This window comes from Saimiri boliviensis, chromosome 6 (assembly GCF_048565385.1).
Source record: "Saimiri boliviensis isolate mSaiBol1 chromosome 6, mSaiBol1.pri, whole genome shotgun sequence".
Taxonomy (NCBI): Eukaryota; Metazoa; Chordata; class Mammalia; order Primates; family Cebidae; genus Saimiri; species Saimiri boliviensis.
Window position 1 is genome coordinate 49591592 of NC_133454.1, and position 20582 is coordinate 49612173.

The 20582-nt window shown below is 49.6% G+C and overlaps 1 protein-coding gene across 2 annotated transcripts; it reads left to right on the forward strand.

Moving 5' to 3' along the window:
• The first annotated feature begins 368 nt into the window (after positions 1-368).
• HTR3A (5-hydroxytryptamine receptor 3A) lies at positions 369-18119 on the forward strand. 2 transcript variants are annotated; one of them, XM_003923687.3, is made up of 9 exons: positions 369-653; positions 2992-3158; positions 4993-5037; positions 6941-7050; positions 8545-8714; positions 11599-11759; positions 12071-12281; positions 12378-12599; positions 14748-18119. In XM_003923687.3, the coding sequence occupies exons 1-9, from the start codon at positions 587-589 to the stop codon at positions 15044-15046; spliced, it is 1452 nt and encodes a 483-aa protein (XP_003923736.1). In that variant the 5' UTR covers positions 369-586; the 3' UTR covers positions 15047-18119. The 2 variants fall into 2 exon arrangements, with proteins under 2 accessions (XP_003923736.1, XP_010332830.1); XM_010334528.3 differs by having other exon boundaries at positions 12071-12599.
• Positions 18120-20582: the final 2463 nt, after the last annotated feature.

Sequence of the window (20582 nt, forward strand, 5' to 3'; positions counted from 1 at the left end):
GTGACCCCAATTACCCTTCCTATGACTACAGAGATGCCCAGTCACCTGCTTGGTTATGTCACCCTGGGGAGTAAGAAAATGGCCCTCCTGCTCCTGTCTGACTCACCCTACCCTGCCCCAGCCCAGTGCCACCGAAACATACTTGCCAGGGGACATCAATGAAAGCAGCAGCCTGGTGAACCTCCCAGGGGTCAGGCTGCACCCTTGCCTCTCCAGCTCCTGCAGCCCCCTGTCCCCACCCAAGTTACTCCCTGGGGAAACGCGGCCAAGCCCCTTCCCCCTCTCCATGGATGGACTGAGCTCCCACAGCATGACATCAGCTAGGGCCAGTTCCCCTCTCAGCGATCGCCTCCCCTTTCCTCCCGCCTGAAACATGATCCAGCTGAAGGACTGATTGCAGGAAAACTTGGCGCCTCCCCAACGTTGGTGGCCCTGGGAGTACAAGGCTGCAGTCTCAGAAAGTGTGGGCAGTGGCCGCAAGAGGCAGGCTGGCTGGGACATGAGGTTGGCAGAGGACAGGAAGGCTGGCCCTTGGTGGGCCTTGCCCTGAGCACTCAGAGGCACTCCCCTGCGTGGGAAGCTCGCTATGCTGCTGTGGGTCCAGCAGGCACTGCTCGCCTTGCTCCTCCCCACATTCCTGGCACAGGGAGAAGGTAAGCGGGCTTCAGGAAGCGGCAGGACTTGGCTGATGATCTGCGGAGGTGGGGTGGGGGGAATGCTTCAGTCCTCTGAGGGCTGCGGAGAAGAGGGTGGGGAAAGGTGTGGCTGCAGGAAAGTCAGCTATCTTACCACCTATGAGCATGACAGCATTTGAGGTATCTTGGTGGTCAAGCTAGAGAGAGTTGGGAATGTTGGGTCCCAGGGCGGGGCAAAAGTGGAGCTTGCAAAGAGGGGAGTAGAGAAGTAGCCTGGTATCTCAGAAATACAAAGACAGGCACCAGGAGGGGGCTCCTCTCCTCTTTGCCCTTTCCCTAAACTCTTTGAATGAAAGCTGCAAGCGACCTTAGAACTCATTTTGTCCACCCGTTCCTGTTATAAATGGGACTTCTGTGGCCCAGAGAGGCGGGGCAGGTAGTTCATTCAAAGTTACACAGCTTGTTAGCAGCAGAGTGGGGATCGGAACCAGTCGAGTCATCTTTCCTCAACTTCACTGGCTTTGTTCCACGGGTTTATTCTCGGGGCCTGAGGTTGCCCAAGTTCCTTTCCAGGACTACACTCCATTAACACCCAAATTCTGTCTACATTCCCTACGCCCGTCCTTTTCTGACTCCCTTGAATGCAGGTTGTTTTAGTCACAAAGGGACCTGCTTCCTTTTGCTGCAGACCACATTCTTTGCCCTTTGTGAGGTTTCCTTCCCTGCAGTAGCCAGGGTTGAGCACACTTGGGCACAGTTAGAAAGATGCCATCCAGGGGTTGGACAGATGCAAAGGGCTCTGGACAAGTTGTCCTTCCTCCCCGGAGCAGTCGTTTGGGGATGCTCTGTGGGTTAAGCACATGCAAGCTGTAGGTGATGACTGTGGTTGGGGCTTCCTTGACTGAGAAGAAGCTCTGTCCTTCTTTCGCCTTGAGCCTGCTGGGATGAGTTCGGTGCTCTCCAAGCTGGCCAGGACGCCCGTCAATAGGAGCCAGGAGGTTGCTGGTGTAGTGAAGGCGCACACAGGTCTCGGTTTGAACTTGGGTCCTCCACTTGCAGGGCACAGTGCCCACCTTTCTGGGGCTTGGGAATCCTTGTCTGCAAATAGCCATTCTGACAGGCTGTTCTAAAGTTAAATGAAGAATGTCTTCATTCATGTTATTCCGAAGGAGACACTTTAAAAAGTAGGTTTTGTTGTCATTGTTTGTTTTGCGTTTTCTCTCTGTTCTTCTCTGTCCTTCTGAAGGAAGCCAACAGCGTGTCACAGATAGTAGGGTGAGAGGAGGAGAATCTGCAGGGCTGATTAGTTGTACAGGTTGCACACAAGATGAGAGAAGACCCGGTCTTGTTTGGCAAAAGCCAGGCCTGCAGGCACCTGGTCAGTGAAAGACCCTGGCTCCCCTGCCCACCCCATCTCCCCTTCGCCACCCGAGCGCTGGCCCTCTAAGTTGCACTCCCTTCGTCGTCCCATGCATTTTCACTTGTATATGTCAGGCCACTCTTCTGGAAGCACTCCTACTGCTTCCAGAGCAAAAACAGCTGCACACAAAATCTTCATAGCCCAGGAGTTGGGCTGTCTCACCGCTGGTTTGTCCCCATAAGCCTCCTGCCCCAGAAGTGGTTAGGTCTCTCCTCACTTTCTCTACACCTTGCCGTGATCATCTTTCTAAGCCCATCAAGTTTACCCATACAGCAACCCTAGGAGGTGGACCTGGTCAGCCCTCCGCTCATAGCTTGTGTGTGCCTGGGGCAGGGTGCGGGCATCCTCTTAGGGTGGCTTTTGCAGGATGTAGAGGAAATGCCAGTTATTACTGGATGCCCGAACTTCCTTTTTATCAGTTTCAGGCTCAAGAAGAAGATGCAGATGCTGAGGTTTGACCTCAGTGTAGGAAAACCCTGATGTGGACCCTTGGGCTAAGAAATTGTGCACTTGGGGGTCATGCTTTCTTGCAGCTGTCTCGCTTTCAGTATCACACCCTGACAGCCAGCTTCCCTGTTGCTCCCCAGAGCCTCTCGCTTAGGCCCCATGGGCCCACCTGCTCTCCACCTTTCTTAGCCCTCAGCCTGCTTTGAACTTCAGCTGTCTCGTGCCGCCTGCTTTTCCAAGCCAGATTCCTGCTTTGCTGTCAGTTAATGCATAGGTCCTTTCTACAAGGTAATCCATTTGAATTGTGGTAGGAGTCTCTGCAGACGAAATGCTCCAGTGGTGAGAATGTCAGTCTCTGGGGATATCTGAGAACTTTGTGAGGTGGGCATGGTGAGGTCATATCTCTTTTAAGAGCTTATAAACCAAGGCAAGAGAACTGGGGGAACACTCGGGGGTCTGATGTCCACTTTGAACTGTTCTCTTTCCCAGCCAGGAGGACTGGGGGTGTCCAGGGCCGAAACACCACCAAGCCTGCTCTGCTGAGGCTGTCGGATTACCTTCTGACCAACTATAAGAAGGGCGTGCGGCCTGTGAGGGACTGGAGGAAGCCAACCACCATATCCATTGATGTCATTGTCTATGCTATCCTCAATGTGGTGAGGCTCGTGCTACATACAGGCAGACCTTTGGGGGTGGGAGGAGGTCATGTGAGACAAGTCACCCCCTAGGCAGCTCGGGGGCATTCTAGAATCCATAGGACCTATGGTCTGGCACCACAACTGAAGATGGATTCCAGCTGTTGCACAGCTGCCCAACCCAGAAACCTGGGGTCACCATGTGGCTGCTGCTCCCACATCTGTACAGTGAGGGAGTCACTTCCCACATGCAATTCTTCATACCTTGCATCTCTCTATGTCAACTGTAAGAGGATTAAGACTATCCCATGCATCTTTATGCCCTCAGGGCCTTACACACATCCCTGGTACATGGCAGGTGTCATTAAATGATCGTTGAAGAATGAGCCAACAGATCAATTATTCATCAATTCCTTCATCAGCTACCATAGCAGGGTGGGGCGCACTGCTCAGAAGAGGGGGTCAGACACCGTGCAGAGATAAACAAGAAGGCAACTGCAGGCATACAGGAGCTCTGTGTCGGGGTCAGCTGGGCAGGACTCAACGTCCCAGTCTCTACTACAGTCAGTGTACCCCCTTGATATGGGATGAAGTCATTGTGTTTAGAACATAGCTGCAAAGAAACACCATTAACTGGGTACTGTGGTGCTTTGGGAAGTAAAACTGGGAATTGGTTGGGGGAGAAGGGAGAGTGATGAGTTTTGTGATATATGTAGTTTTGTAGCTGTTAATTTCATACCAAGGCAGGCCATTTATATGTATGTCTGTGTGTATCATAATATATATTACTTATTATATAATTTCATACTATATATGATCTTATACTATATGACAATATAGAGATATATATCATAGAAGGTACATATATACCTTCGATTATGTTAAATATATAATATATGATATATATTATATAATAGAAAATAATAGAAGATATACATAATATGTATGTTTTATATATATATACAGACACAGTAATATATATATAAAATATGTATATTTTGTTTGTTTGTTTTTGAGACAGAGTCCACTCCATTGCCTAGGCTGGAGTTGGAGTACAGTGGTACAATCTTGGCTCACTGCAACCTCTGCTCCCCAAGTTCAAGCAATTCTTGGGTCTCAACCAGCCAAGTAGCTGGGACTACAGGCACATGCCAGCCCACCTGACTAATTTTTGTATTTTTAGTAGAGATGGGGTTTTGCCATGTTGGCCAGGTGGTTCTCGAACACCTGGCCTCAAGCCATTCATCTGCCTCAGCCTCCCAAATTGCTGGGGTTATAGACGTAAGATACTGCTTCAAGCATTATATGTATATTTGAAGCTGAAACATGAATCACTGTTGTCGGGGCATGGTGGCTCACGCCTATAATTCCAGCACTTTAAGAGGCCAAGGTGGGCAGACTACTTGAGGCCAGGAGTTCAAGACTAGTCTGGCCAACAGCAAAACTGCATCTCTACTAAAATGCAAAACTTTAGTAAGCCATGGTGGCATGTGCCTGTAGTTGCAGCTACTTGGGAGGCTGAGTATGAGACTCGCTGAACCTGGGAGGCAGAGGTTGCAGTGAGCCGAGATCGTGCCACTGCACTCCAGCCTGGGCAACAGAGCAAGCAAGACTGTCTCAAAAAGAAAAATAAATCATTTTTATTTCTTTCTGGGTGTACCCTAGTGAAGGACTAACTTTTCCTGTGTGACCAGGGAGCTCCAGTCTATCTACTTTTCCCACCCTAGACCCTGCTCTTCAGTCTCACTTTCCAAAGCAATAGGAGCACAGGGAAGCCTCTCCTTGTGGGGCTGGTGTGCGTGGGTGGACCTCCAGTGTACAGGGTAACTTATTCAAGCTTCCTTTCCTTTCTTAGGATGAGAAGAATCAGGTGCTGACCACCTACATCTGGTACAGGCAGGTGAGCAGACCTGTGCCTCCCCATCCCCATTCCTTGGGATAGGGACCCCTCCTCCCGGGAAGGAGTCTCAGCGGCCTTGGCCTTGGCCAGGGAAGGTGAGGGAAGAGGCTCAGAGGCACCCTCAGCCTGAGATCCAGGAGTGTGAAATCTCATCTCAGGTCTGAGAGTGGAAGGAGGCTTAAAGTTGGTGGAGGAGAAACCCTCCAAACCCCCTCTGGCTTTTGAAGGTCTTCAAAGCACCCCAAACTATGGCTTGTCCAGCCTCTGTTGAAGGGAGCTCTTAACTCTCAGCCAGCTCCATTTGCTAGACTGTTCTGCCTCCGTTCTTTCCTAGCCAAATTGGACAGCAACCAAATTGGGTGATTGAAACAGGATGGTTCGTTCCATCCACTTAGTCCCCACATCCTCAGCCATTTCCCTACTATTTGAGCTTCTGATGGGCCTGGGTCAGCCCCTCGTGAATGGATGTGGCTGCAGCTTGGCAGGCTTCTAGCTGGGGTGGGGGAGGAAAACAGGGGGGCCACTATCCAGGGGTCCGGCTCTGGACACCTCTGGGGTCGTCGGGGAGAAATCAGAGGGGAAACTAAAGTGGCTGAACACACAGAGGCAGGAGCATGAGGATAGCTCACAGAGGTCACGCCCAAGAGGCTCTGGGGACACACCGGGCATAAGTGGGTCTCTGTTGTCCCTCCCCATGGCTCATGGCACATCCATCACCACCGCCAGTCATGGGACAGGGCGTGGGGTGGAGGAAGAAGCTAGAATGCTGATCCCTGAGGTACTGCTCCGCCCCTGCCTCACAGAGGGATCCCTTACTGCAGCACACAAAGGGAAGGGACCCAAACAAGCACAGGCAGCCTGGAGCTCCTTTGTGGGGACATCCAGCCAAGCTCCCACCTCTGCAGCTCTAGGGACACTTGTCTGCCCCAGTTGCTTGCATCGGCAGTGAGGGAATGGCAGTCTACAGGTCTCAGCAACTGTGCAGAGACTGGAGTTAGAGACACAAGCTAGACTGAGGCTCTGCCCACCATGAGCTCACAGACCAGACACAGGTACTGACAACTGAAATGCAGCAAGACAGCCACTCCAACAGGGCAAGGACACGTTGCTAACCATGGGAGCACAGAGGAGACATGTGTCACCCAGCTTGGGGTGCGGGGGTCATGGACGGTGTCCTGGAGAAGGGAGCAGACAGATGCCTTGGCTAAGTCCAGAAGGATGAGGAAAATGTACCCTGGTAAAGAAGACTGGGGAGAGGGAGCAGGGTAGGCAGAGACGTGGAGGTTCCAGCAGTGTTTCATCGCATACGGCTGCAGTGTAGAAGTCACAGAGAGGCATGGTCAAAACACAAGGCTAGAGAGATAGCAGAGGCCAGATTATATCAGCCTGTGTTGGCTGTGAAGTTCAACTTTATCCTAAAGGCAATGGGACACCCCGGAAGGATTTTAAGCAAGGGAGTGACACGATCAAATTTACATTTTAGACTGGCCCTCCTGGCACAAAAATGGAGAATACATTAATCAAAACTTAACAACAACCATCTCCACCCTGTGAAGCAGATGTTATTATCTCCCTATAAATGGTTGAGACCAAGATCCAAGAAGTTATTTGTTTGAAATTCTCAGCTGGCAGAGGGGGGACTCACGGCATTGGAAATGACTGACTTCCTTCCAGGGCCAAGGTTGCATCTGTCTGAGTTGTTATGTGTGTAGGCAGAGTGTGAATGAAGAGGTCAGGGGACTCTCAGTTAGTGCTGAGGGATTTGGGTGCCACTGACACCCACTTTTCCCAGGAAAATGCCCACCTGTTGCCTGGGCATTGAGGGTGAAGTCTGCCTGAGTTGCAGGCGACTCTCACTGGAGATGGAGGGGGCTGCCCGTGACCATCCCTGCTCCTCTCCTAGTACTGGACTGATGAGTTTCTCCAGTGGAACCCTGAGGACTTTGACAATATCACCAAGTTGTCCATCCCCACAGACAGCATCTGGGTCCCGGACATTCTCATCAATGAGTTGTGAGTACTGTCATCAGTTGTGGGGTGGCTGGGTGGCTTAGGGGCTGGAGAAGCCTGGGGATGGGGAGACAAGATTGCCACTGTTGCATCTGAGATGTCCCACCAAGAATTGCAGACTGTCGATAAAGCTGGTATGAGTCAGATTCCCTTTGTCTTCCCCTCACTTTTTCTGTCGTTTTCTTTTTGAAAACTCCTCCTTTTCTGTGCTTGATACTACATTTCGTACCTCTTAGCCCAAAGGCCCCTGCCATGGGGAAAGAAACCAGTGAATGAATTCACACTGAGTTATAATAGCCTAATAGGACAGCTGCACTTTTAAAGGAGACAGTAAATGTTTCCAAAAAAATGGAGCACTGATGGTGGCTGCCACTTCTGGCTCCAAACGAGCGTGGAAGACATGCTTAGACCTCCCAAGTCACACATGTACACGCAGGCCACAGATTGCTCCTCCAATGTGAAGTGGGTCCCACCAGGCTTTATTCCCAGCAGCCAAACACAGTCGGTCCCACTTGGCTCCAGCCAACATTCCTTCTCCCCATCCGGCAGGGTCATTCAGGGCCCACCAACTGGACTTCAGAATTCAAGGGCAGGGAAGATGGCTGGGGAGACAGACGGAAAAGGGAAGGTGACAGGTGGGATCGGCCGTCCTCCACCCATACCCACAGCATTGTCCAACTCCAGGGGGTGCCACTGACATTTTTCCAAGGGAGGCAGTTGACCATGACCACACCCCATCCCTTGCATAGCTCAGGCTGGAGGGCTCTGGGAAATCCCAGTTTCTGCTGGATCTCCAGTTTCAATAGTGAAGTGGCTTTAGTCCTGACTTCTCATCCCTTATCCTGATCTCCCAGAAGGCTGAGGGCTTAGCACCCTGGGCTCAGCCCACCCCCATGCCGCGGTGGTCACTCAGGAGGGCCTACCACTCAAGATCAGCTACGAGAGTGGGGCGAGGTTTTGTGGGTCTTTTCTGGCTTTCCCCAATTCCTATCCATTTCTCTAGCTCCTTTTCCTCCAGAAATGATTATCCTCATTTCAAAGGACTTCTAGGGGTGGGAAGCAAAGAGAAGCCCAGAGTCAGGATGGGACAAGACACAAGATCCCGTTCTTTCACCAAGCCTGCCTTGTCCCACAGGGCTGGCGATCCTGGAAGCCAAGCTTTGCCCAGCCTGGGGCAGTGACGGGTAGGGGCCGCTGGGCATACTCCTTACTGCACCTGGCTTTTGGGCTCATGGGTTTTCCTCTCTGCCTTGTGTGGCCAGGAGCCAGGGGAATACTGGAGAAATTCCCCTTACTGCTTAAAAAATAGCCTTGACAACAGCAAGTCAGGAAGCTAGGAAGGTTGGAAAAACCGAGACCAGACAAAGCATTCAGGTTGTCCTGCTGTCTAGACACCTCCCCGAACTTCGTTCCCTGCCCAGTTGTTCCAAGATCTTCAGGCTCCCAGGGCTTGCTCTGCCTCTTGAGCTCCCAAACTGACCCCTTTTCCTCGGCCAGCGTGGACGTGGGGAAGTCTCCAAATATCCCGTACGTATATATTCAGCATCAAGGCGAAGTTCAGAACTACAAGCCCCTCCAGATAGTGACTGCCTGTAGCCTGGACATCTACAACTTCCCCTTCGACGTCCAGAACTGCTCGCTGACCTTCACCAGCTGGCTGCACACCAGTGAGTATGTGGGCTTTGCCGGGGCAGGGGTGGAGGTTGGGGGACCCAAGGGACAGCTGAGCTAGGAGTGCTCCCCAGGGTGCCTTCGTGCATATCCAGCCTGCTCACCACTTATTTTCTTGACGTCCTGGGCTCCTGCTTCCTCATCCTCTGCATGAAGTGAATCTGCTTCTCTTGCTGCCCCTCTGTTGCTGTGAGGATTCAATGAGAGTGTGAACAGACTGCAAGATGCTCAGTAAGGGACAACTTTTTCCAATATCTCCAACAGGATCTGGCACTAAGCATCTCTCAGATCCATTTATTTCCCTTCACCTCCAGGCAAGCCACCCTCATCCTCTGCCTAGGTTTCTTCTTTAGCCTCCTACCTGATTTCCCCATGCATTTGTGTCCCCCTTAATTCGTGATTTCACAGAAGCCAGTGAGATTTTAGCAAGATGCAAATCTGACCAGGTAACTTAAAACCCCTCGATGGCATATCCTGGAACAGAATCCATCCTCTTGAGCTGACTCTGCCACAGCCTGCTGCTCCAGGCTCATCTGCTCCCCGGAGCTCTGCTCCTGCCCAGCTGCCTTCCTTTCTAGTCCCAAATCCTCTTATTCTTTCCCTTTATCACATGTTGTTTCCTCTCCTAGGATACCTGGCCCTTTCCTCCCTCTCCCATCCTGCCCTACACCTGCTCCTCCCAACCACACCTAGTCTGGCCAACCCTCTACTCACCCTTCTGATGGCAGAATAAGTATAAGCTCCTCATTTTCCCCTCTCATCCCCTGAACTGGGCCATCCTTGTTGCCCAAATTATAGCTTCCTGGTCTCCTCCCCACCCTTGTAAATACTTGTTCAATGTGTACTTCCCTCCTAGATATAAACTTAGAAAGGGGTGGGCAAAGTGGCTCACAAATGTAGTCCCAGCCCTTTGGGAGGCCAAGGAAGGAGGATTGCTTCAGCCCAGGAGTTTGAGGCCAGTCTTGGCAACATAGTGAGACCCTATAAAAATAAAAACTTCATGCCTATAATCCCAGCACTTTGGGAGGCTGAGACAGGCGGATCATGAGGTCAGGAGATCAAGACCATCCTGGCCATGGTGAAACTCCGTCTCTACTAAAATACAAAAAATTAGCTAGGCCTGGTGGTGCTCACCTGTAGTCTCAGCTGCTCGGGAGGCTGAGGCAGGGGAATCACTTGAATCTGGGAGACGGAGGTTGCAGTGAGCCAAGATCGTGCCACTGCACTCCAGCCTGGCAAAAGAGCAAGATTCCATCTCAAGGAAAAGAAAAAAAAAAAAAAAAGAAAGAAAAAGAAAAAGTAAAAAAACTTAGAAAGGGCAGGGATATGATTTCTTGCTCACCTTTAGATCCCCAGCACAGGGTCTGGCACAGAGGAAGGTGCCCAGCAAGTGTTACTGAGCGGAGGAATGCTAGCTAAGGGCTTGGTAGAGGGCTAGTGAAGTGCACACCATCCTGCTGCAAGAAGGCATCCCCCACTTCTGTTCTGATGTATTCATTACCTTAAAGTTAAGTTATGATGGTAATGCATGACTGTCTCGACCAAAACCAGAACTACAGATAAGGCTAACGTCTCCTTTGACTTCTACCCTCTATCCCAAATTTCAACAAGAGTTAACCACTTTTACCGGTAGAAACTTCATCTAGCACAATATATTTTTCAGATCCTTCTTTATACATTTACATGCACACATACATGTGTGCATCTATACGCACACACATGCACATCTATGGAAAGCACATGAAAATTGCTTTATGAGTTCTTATTTTACATAAATATATCAGTATATATTATTACATGCTACTACTTAGTTCTTTTTTTTTTTTTTTTTTTGAGATGGAATTTCGCTCTTGTTACCCAGGTTGGAGTGCAATGGCGCGATCTCGGCTCACCGCAACCTCCGCCTCCTGGGTTCAGGCAATTTTCCTGCCTCAGCCTCCTGAGTAGCTGGGATTACAGGCACACACCACAATGCCCAGCTAATTTTTTTTTTTTTTTTTTTTTGTATTTTTAGTAGAGACGGGGTTTCACCATGTTGACCAGGATGGTCTCGATCTCTTGACCTCGTGATCCACCCGCCTCGGCCTCCCAAAGTGCTGTGATTACAGGCTTGAGCCACCGTGCCCGGCCTACTTAATTCTTTTACTCAACAATAGATCTTAGACATTTTTTTAAGTTCATGCATATTTAGGTCTTCCTTGAAAATTCTAGCTGCTGTAAAATAGCTCATGATTTTGGAAGGCAGCTGTGCTCACCGCTACCACCAATGCAAGCATCTAATGATTTAGGTCGCATCCTAGCTTTTTAAGCATTTTCCCAATTGATGGATATTTCAATATTTTCTAATATTTTTCTACAATGGATACTCCTGTCCTTCCTGGTGTATATGTCTCTGCTACAGATATTGAAAAGTGGAACTGCAATCTATTAAGTGAAGATTTTGCTTATTTTCCTAATTCACTTTGAAAGACAGGCAGTTCCATCAAGGCAAAGGTGAAGAATGTTGACTTTTGATCATTTTTGCAATGGGTAATTCTAACAGAGAAACTTAGAAAGGTGTTTGGAAGGGGTGTGTGTGTGTGTGTGTGTGTGTGTGTGTGTAGAGAGAGAGCTTACTAATGAATGGTTTGCGTGATTCTTTGTACCGTGTGTTTTCATTTAAGACTTCATCTGCCCTCAGTGAGGCCCTGTGAAATAGGTATAATGAGTACCTTATTTCATAGCTGAGGACAGCAAGGCTGAAGGTGGTGTGCTGAGGCCGAGGTTGGGCCATCGGCTATCAATTCCCCTTGGTTGCTGCCCACCTGTGTCCCATCATCACTTGATCTGGCAGGCTCTGGGCACTAGATTCCAAAGCTGGCTTGCTTTATTCTCTCTCAGTCCAGGACATCAACATTTCTTTGTGGCGCTCTCCAGAAAAGGTGAAATTCGACAAGAGTGTCTTCATGAACCAGGGAGAGTGGGAGTTGCTGGGTGTGCTGCCCTACTTTCGGGAGTTCAGCATGGAAAGCAGTCACTGCTATGCAGAAATGAAGTTCTACGTGAGTGGGAGTGGATGGTAGACCTTCACACCCAGGTAGACTTAAGGAGGCATACTGGATAGAACTATAGCCCTTTTCTAACCCCAGGGTTGCGCACATCTGGAACTTTGGCGAAGTAGATGGGGAAACTCCCTGAATCTCCCCTACTTATTCTAAACAGCCACAAGCCTGGATTGAGAGGGAGGGTATTGCTTTCTTCTCTGAGCAATCCAGGTTGGGAGCCCCATAAAGCAAGGGGGTCTGAGCTTGTGGGCTTGTTCTGCAGAGCCTGTCTGCCCCAGGCTTCCCACAAACTCCTCTCCTGGTCCCAGGTGGTCATCCGCCGACGGCCCCTTTTCTATGTGGTTGGCCTGCTGTTGCCCAGCATCTTCCTCATGGTTATGGACATCGTGGGCTTCTACCTGCCCCCCAACAGTGGCGAGAGGGTCTCCTTCAAGATCACACTGCTCCTGGGCTACTCGGTCTTCCTGATCATCGTTTCTGACACGCTCCCAGCCACTGCCATCGGCACTCCTCTCATTGGTAAGTCCTCTCCTGGCAGCAGAGCTCAGTCTGGGGAGAAACCGGCCCCCTCCCACCTCCTGTGTGTGTCTCTTGTCTCTGCCCTGGGCTGCACAGGTGTCTACTTTGTGGTGTGCATGGCTCTGCTGGTAATAAGTTTAGCCGAGACCATCTTCATCGTGAGGCTGGTGCACAAGCAAGATCTTCAGCAGCCTGTGCCTGCCTGGCTGCGTCACCTGGTTCTGGAGAGAATCGCCTGGCTACTTTGTCTGCGGGAGCAGTCGACTTCCCATAGGTCCCCAGCCACCTCCCAAGCCACCAAGATTGCTGACTGCTCAGGTGAGAATAGAAGGGAAGAGTCCACACAGAGGGGCCGCTTCTGGCTTGGACATCATGGAAAGTCTCTGGAGGGTGTGGCCTGCTAAGGAGGTGCTGTACTGCACATGGCACCCCATGCCCTGCCTTATTGGGAGGGGCCAACCTTCAGCCAAAAGTGTCAGTCCAGACACTTCCTTCATTTACATAATCTCACCTTGGGTGTGGACAAAGAGGGTAAGAGTCCCAGAGGCTGAGCATGTCAGGAGATGAGTGGCCTCCCTCTAGGATGGACCCATAAGTGAAGTCAAATGGATGCCCCTTAGGCAATTATTGGTCTCCTTGCCTCACATGGTTAAATACTGCCACTGGGATTTTGAAAACTCTTATTCTAAACAGCCCAAAGCAGGACATGGTGGCTCATCCCTACAATCCAGGCACTTTTGGAGGCTTAGGTGGGAGGATCACTTGAGCCCAGGAGTTCAAGACCAGCCTGGCCAACATAGTGAAACCTCATCTCTGCTAAATTTTGTTAAAAAGTTGGCTGGGCATGGTGGTACACTCCTGTGGTCCTAGCTACTTCAGGAGGCTGAAGTGGATCACTTGAGCCCAGGAGGTGGAGGCTGCAGGGAGTTGTGATCGTATCACCACACCCCACCTGGGAGACCCTGTCTCAAAAACAAAAATTAAAACAACAAATATACACATTTGTTGTTTAACACAGGTTCCTTAGAATTTCAAACATCTCTCTCTCTAATGAGAGAGACATTAAATGTGGAGTTCATGCCTCCTGAGGAATTGTTACGGCTACCATTTGTTGTTGTTGTTGGTGGTTAGTTTATTGGTTTATTCACTGAACATTTTGTGCCAGCCGTGTACAAAGCACTTTGGCTACATGATCACATGTAATACTCATGGTAACCCAAGAGGATTCTCATTGTCATTTTCAAATAAGAAAGCAGGGGTATAGAGAAGTTAGCTTGTCCTAAATCACGGAGCCAGGAACTGGCAGAACCCAGGCCCATCTCACTCTAAGCTTCTGTTTTTAACTACTCTTCTCCACTCCTCTCCCCTTTGTCCTTCCTCCTGGCTAGGGCCAGGCCTTTTACATGAGATTTTTGTAAGAACCTCTCATCAAGTTCTAGTGAACTAGTCTGCCAGCCCAATGCCTGATTTCCCTTGGTGAAGGAAGCCACATTTGCAGGTGTATTTCCTGGTCTAGGACCTGAAATCATGAATGAGTGCAGTGCCTTCCAGCCTGCTGCTCCCTCTGAGGCAACAAAATGTAGCAGAAGGAGCAGTGGACCAAGAGTCCAGATACCTGGGCCTTGGTGGTCTCACCATTAAATGATCCTCCAAGTATGTGACCGCGGGCTAGTCACCTAACCTCTCTCAGCTTCAGCACCACCATATAAAAAGTGTGAATAGTTGGCGAGGTGCAGTGGCTCATGCCTCTAATCCCAGCGAGTGGCCAGGATCGTGCCACTGCCTTCCAGCCTGGGCGACAGAGCGAGACTCGGTCTCACAGAAAAAAAAAAGGAAATAGTAATAATTTCTACTCTGCCTCTCTTGTGAGGCCTAAATGAAAAGATTGTTGAGGAAAGCCCATAGGTTGAAAAGCAATGTACAGGAAGGATATTTCGTGATGTTAGTGATCTGGAAGCGGGTGGAGGATGTGCCTAAGGAGGGGTATAGGGAGACCCTCAGTCACACTGATTTTTTAATTTAAGTTGGATGTTGGTTCGCAGTTATGTAAGTTTCTCTTTATACTTTTTATGCTTGAAGTTGTTCTGGGTGCGGTGGCTCACGCTTGTAATCCCAGCAACGTGGGAGGCCAAGGTAGGCAGATCACTTGAGGTCAGGAGTTTGAGAGCAGCCTGGCCAACATGGCGAAACCCTGTTTCTAGTGAAAAAACAATTTTGCCAGGTTTAGTGGCATGTACCTGTAATGCCAGCTACTTGGGAGGCTGAGGCAGGACAACTGCTTGAACTCAGGAGGCAGAGGTTGCAGTAAGCTGAGATAGCACCACTGCCCCCCAGCCTGGGCAACAAAGTAAGTAAAAAGAAAAGTTATTTCTAGCAAAAACTTGCAGGCTATAGAAGCATAAGGGACCGTGTTCAGGTCACCACCCAGGGCCTCCCTCTCTTGCCAATGATTTGCCCTTCTTCCAGCCATGGGAAACCATTGCAGCCACGTAGGAGGACCCCAGGACTTGGAGAAGAGCCAGCGGAACAGATGTGGCCCACCCCCACCACCTCGGGAGGCCTCGCTGGCAGTGTGTGGGCTGCTACAAGAGCTGTCCTCCATCCGGCACTTCCTGGAGAAGCGGGATGAGATCCGAGAGGTGGCCAGAGACTGGCTGCACGTGGGTTCCGTGCTGGACAAGCTGCTGTTCCGCATCTACCTGCTGGCGGTTCTGGCCTACAGCATCACCCTGGTTACGCTCTGGTTCATCTGGCAGTACGCTTGAGTGGGTACAGCTCAGTGGGGAAGCAGTTACAGGCCTGGTTAGGTAGGGGCAAAGGATTTCTGCTTAGGCTTCTCAGGGCCCAGGGAATGCCAGGGACGTTTTCAAGACACAGGCACATTCCCATGCCATTTCCAATGCCAAGTCTTCTCAGTAATCCCAAGCCAAGGTCGGAACCCTTCCCTCAAAAGCTGGGTGTTCAAGATGCTTACACCCTTGCCCCACCCCCAGCTGCTCACCATGGCTTTAAAACATGCTCTCTTTGATCAGGAGAAACTCGGGCACTCCCTTCATCTACTCTATTTGTCTATGTATCAAGCCATTTGCCCATTGACCCTTCCCTGAATAAGGGACTTTGGAATTCTACTCATCTCCCACAACTTTGCTTTTAGGTTGAAGGCAAAAGCAACTATCTACTACACAGGCCTGATAACACTGTACTAGGCTTCTTTAACCTCTAATGTCTCTATCTTTGCCTCACTTGTGACCACTTCCCTGAACATTCATCCCCCATCAGATGGTGGAGGTGGGAAGAATAAAATGCAGTGAAGCCCTAAACTCTCTTTTCAACCATTTATAAGCAGCTTTGGGAAGAGGTTGGATGGTTAGAAAAACAGATTTACAGTTAGTTAATCCCAGCACTTTGGGAGGCCAAGACAGGCAGATCACTGGAGGTCAGGAGTTTGATACCAGCCTGGACAACATGGTGAAACCCCATCTCTACCCCTTGCAAAAAAATACAAAAATTATTCAGGCATGGTGGTGCATGCCTGTAATCCCAGCTACTCAGGAGGCTGAGGCAGGAGAATCATTTGAAACTGGGAGGCAGAGGTTGCAGTGAGCTGAGATCACGCCACTGCACTCCATCCTGGGTGACAGAGCTAGACACTCTGTCTCAAAAAAAAAAAAAAAAAAAAGAGAGAGAGAGAGATTTACAGTTAGTGATAAAAAGTGACTTTGGAAATTATGTGTAATTTCAGTTGTTTAGTGCCTCCAGGCCCAGAAAACTGGGAGGTGACAAATAGGTTGAAAAGCATTTGCACGGGAAATGTAAACACCAACTTCATGATATTAGAGATCTGGAAAAGGAGTGACGGATGAGACTAAGGAGGAGTGTACAGAGATTTCAGTCATATTGGTTTTTTAATTTAAATTAGATAGTGGGTTTGCAGTTATGTAAGTTACTCTTTATACTTTAAGTAGCTGTTTTGAAGAAGAAACACTAGGAGGTGGGATTTAAGGTATGAGTATAAGGACCATGAACACTTGGCAATGGAGAGAAGAGAGGGGGAATCTTGGCTCTGCAACCCACCTGGAAGAATGTTGAAAGGGTCCATACAGCCCTGTTACCTGGGCTCATGATCTCTCAGTGAAGGTGAGAGCAAGCTCTCTCCCTGCAGCTGGATACTGCAATGGAACAGAGATGGGCTTCAGCACCATGGTCAGCACCAGTTGGTTTGGTGTTTGGGAAACACCAAGAAAGCCAAGGCTTGGATTTTTTTTTTCTCTCTCTCTTCTTTTCTTCTCTCTTTTCTCTTCTCTCTCTCTCTCTCTTCTCTCTCTCTTTCTTTCTTTCTTTTTGAGACGGAGCCTCGCTCTGTCGCCAGGCTGGAGTGCAGTGGTGCTACTGCAACCTCTGCACCTCTGCTCACTACAATCTCTGCCTCCCAGGTTCAAGCTATTCTCCTGTCTCAGCCTCCTGAGTAACTGGGGCTATAGAGGCTCAGCATCACAAACAGCTAATTTTTAAGTTTTTAGTAGAGACAGATTTCACCATGTTGGCCAGGACGGTCCCAATCTCTTGACCTCGTGATCTGCCCGCCTCAGCCTCCCAAAGTGCTGGGATTACAAACGTGAGCCACCCCATCCAGCCTGGATTTCTTATCTCCTTTGAGAATTGTCATCAGTCAGCCCCTGACACATCCACCAGAAAGCAGGGCCAGAAGGACACAGAGTCAGAAGAATGATCTTTGATCTTATTTTTCATATCCTAGTTCCCTCTTCCAGACATCAGATTTTAAGACATGCTGAGGAACATCCAACCCCATTGCTTCATCAACCTAACAAGTAGTCAGAGAAAAAGAATGTGAGACTCCACCAAGAATGACCTGTCTTAGTGTCTGCAATGTATGGATGAGGCTTTCCTTGGTCTTCCCAGTCTCACTCCAGCCTTGCCCCTTTCCCTATCTTGGGTTGCCTGTCACTCTGAGGAAGGCATGGTGGAGAGGGATTAAATGCTTCCAGGCTAAAGGGAGAGGACTCAAAAGGAATATCTGGAATGAATCCTTTAACATTTTCACTGCCTCTTCAGTTGGTCCAGGTCACCCAACTATAAGGGACTCAGTATGGGAAACGTGAAACTATATATTCCCTTGACCACAAACTCTGTAATTCTAGTTCATAAACAATCCAGGAGGCTGGGTAGAGGGCAAAACCATGGGAACTTTGGAGCTTCATGTCTGAAAGAGTATGAGGAAGGGGCTGACGAAGGTGACTTATCTGGTTTAGCTTCTCTCAGTTTCTCACTCCAGATTCCTTGGCATGCAGAAAGAACTCATTGAATACTTTCTAACTGGCTGGTTGCTCCTAAGATGAACTAGGAATAAAGTTTCATCTGATACTTCCACCCCAGACATATGTGCTTTTGATTTCAGTTACCAGGGATTAGTTAGAAATTGTATATTTATTTTTGCTTTGTTGATGGATAGAGAGTAGGGTCTAACCTGAGGATTGGCCCTCACAATTATTGACTCCTGCTGAGCAGAGATTGGGCTAAAGATGGGGAGTGTTCATCATTTCTCTCTTGGGATGCCCCTGCTGCCCATATGTTGGAGCCTGGTATTAGAACCAAAAGCTGCCCCATTCTGCTAGAACTTGCTTGGACCAGCTGTGCTGTTTGGTGATTCTAATGTCTCAGGCCAGAGGGATAGGAAGGTGAACAGTCTGGCACTGTCAATGCATCACTGGTCAGTAAATGGGTGGCTATTGGCAAAGTGTCCAACCAGAAAGCTAGTAAGACACTAATCATCCCATTGATTCTACATCTCCCTCCCCCCTCCTTCACCCACAATCAATGGGGTGACGGAGTCCAGCATCGAGGCAGCCAATTAACCACCTTGAGAATGAGCCGCCACATGTAACATGTTCTGCTCCAGTAGCTACATCCGATCAGCTTATCCATCTGGCATACGGGCTGTGCTGCCCAGGTATGAGAAACTGAGGCCCAGGGCTAGAGAACCCCCCAGTGCACTAACTCCTGTTCATCAGAACCAATCTTGGTCTTCTCCCAAGGAGACATTTGCTCTATCCAGGTTATGAGAACACCCAGAATTTCCTTCCTACCTGTTATACCTCCTGGAAGCTGCTTCCTCCCCTCCTCTTGCCACTTTAGCCAGTTGCCTCTCATTCTGTCCTAGCAGAGAGAAGATCAGAAACACTCATGTCTTTTAAGTGCTTCTGGGAAGCTTGCCGATTCTCTTGCCCATCTTCTCTCCTGCAGCCTTCTCTATTCACCTACAAATACTCTCAGTTCTCATCTCATTTTCCCTTTTACCCTGTTTCCCAGTGATGTCATTTCTAATAAAAAGGTTCCAACTAAGGTGCTGAAAGTGCCCAGCCTGAACCCCTCTGTGAGTTTGTGACTGGCGCTGCTTCAAAGCTATGGAGTCTGTGTCCTGCCATCCTGGAAAAGAGACTGCCTTTCCTCTGGATGTAGGCAACCTCGCCTCAAGGATCTCAAGGGCACCTCCCAGGAGTGGACGTTCAGCGGTTTCTTGAATGTCCAGGCAGAGTGGCTGCACTCAGAGGCCAGGTTACGGGCACAGGGGAGATTCCCTCGAGAGAACACGAGGCAGAAAAGTTGCCTGGTTGGCTGAAGGAGGGGGAGGAAGAGCTTGCAGAGAGGTGTGGTTCAGCATTCACCAGCCAGATCCTCCTCCCTCCCCCACTCCCCCCAGCCTCTGAATCAATACATTTTGAATCTAATCTAATAACAGAGATTTAACGAGGGGATAATGCGTGTGGAGCCGCCAGGCGCTTTGTCTCGTCTTTCATGCAGCAGCTGGGGCCCATTATCCGGGGACAATGCCCTGCGCTAATCACTTCTTCTCTCTCCTCCCTCCCAAATGTTTGGGGAGGAGAGGTGGGCAAGAGAGGGCAGCTCCTCCCTTGATTGGAGGGGAGTGGAAGAGTGGAGGGGGGAGGACGAAGTCGAGAGGGTTCTGGATGGTCCCCACACAATTGTCTTGACCTGACGCCAACTCGCTGGCCTTCTTTCCCGGCCACACTGTGCACCCTGATGAGTGAGAGGTTGGGGGAGCCCTACCAGTGCACACAAACAGCAGATAATTAATTATCAGCTGCAGTATCAGCGCTGGGAGTCGGGTATTTTTTTTTTCTTTTTTCTAACTTGGTCCTCTATAATTTAAGCGATCCCACTGAGGCCTGAGATTGGCCAGCTCTGACTGTCATGGTTAGAGAATTAAACCCTGGGTTTAGAGACCAAGAATATCCCTCTCTGAAATAGAAGCCTAATCTATAGTTTCTTCCTTTATCTGGAGGCATGGAGGTTAGACTGTAAGAATAAATTTCTGATACTGCCTTTACTAACATTAATTAGATTGGGAGTGGAAAGGGAAGGATTGGAATCTCATTTCCTAGAAACCTTAAAAAAAAGACCTTTATCTATTAAGGTTGGGAAGGGGCAGATGAGGAAGAAGAAAGCTCTACCTCTGTTTCCTATCAGAGTTCCAGTTGGGAGGTTCCCAGAGTTGGCATACCTGAAGCCTGGCCACTCCCATTCCTTTTTGGAAACATACTGATTGAGGGCAGTGTAAGAGTGCCATGTGGACAGGGAGATCCACAGTTGAAATCTGGCCCCAACAAAGGCTAGCTCTGAAACCCTGGACAAGCACTTAGCTGCTCTGTGCTTCAGTCTCCTCACCTGTAAAATGGGAATCATATTAGTAACTGGCTCATAGGCGTGGTGGGAACCGTGCTCCCAATATAGGGCAAAAGTCCAGGGAAATCATGAGGCTGTGGTGAGATGGCTAGTAGTGTATCGGCACTTCTCAGCCGGCTCACATCTCATTCTGAATGGGTGAGGACTGCTCCTGGGGCACTGTGGATGAGAAGCCTTTCTCCTTCATGTCCCCATTTTACAGATGAGCAGGGTGGATGAACTGGTCACTCAGCAGAAGCCCAGAGGGGGCTAAAGCGCCCGTCCCTACCAGGCTGAATCCAGACCTCTGTGTCCAACACCTTCCTGACTCTTTTCTCCCATTGCCGTCTTCTCTTCTTCACCTCCGCACATTCACAGCTTCTTTGCACCGAGTTCCCCCCTAAAACCACAGTATTGGGTTCCTGCTCTGGGAAAGCCTGTGGGATACGGGCACACTTTTCTGGGTCTCTCCTATGCAATGCCACCTCCTGTGTCCCTGTATCTGCAAAGAGAGCTAAACTCTTGGCAGAGAGGCACATCATGAGTATGATGGGGGGACTGGGGGGAGCCTGGGAATTCACTGCTATGTGCCTAAGAGAA

Coding starts and splice junctions, on each gene's coding strand:
- HTR3A (XM_010334528.3), top strand. CDS start 587: ATGCTGCTGTGGGTCCAGCAGGCACTGCTCGCCTTGCTCCTCCCCACA. Junction 5,038..6,940: donor CCTACATCTGGTACAGGCAG/GTGAGCAGACCT, acceptor CTCCTCTCCTAG/TACTGGACTGATGAGTTTCT. Junction 8,715..11,598: donor CACCAGCTGGCTGCACACCA/GTGAGTATGTGG, acceptor ATTCTCTCTCAG/TCCAGGACATCAACATTTCT.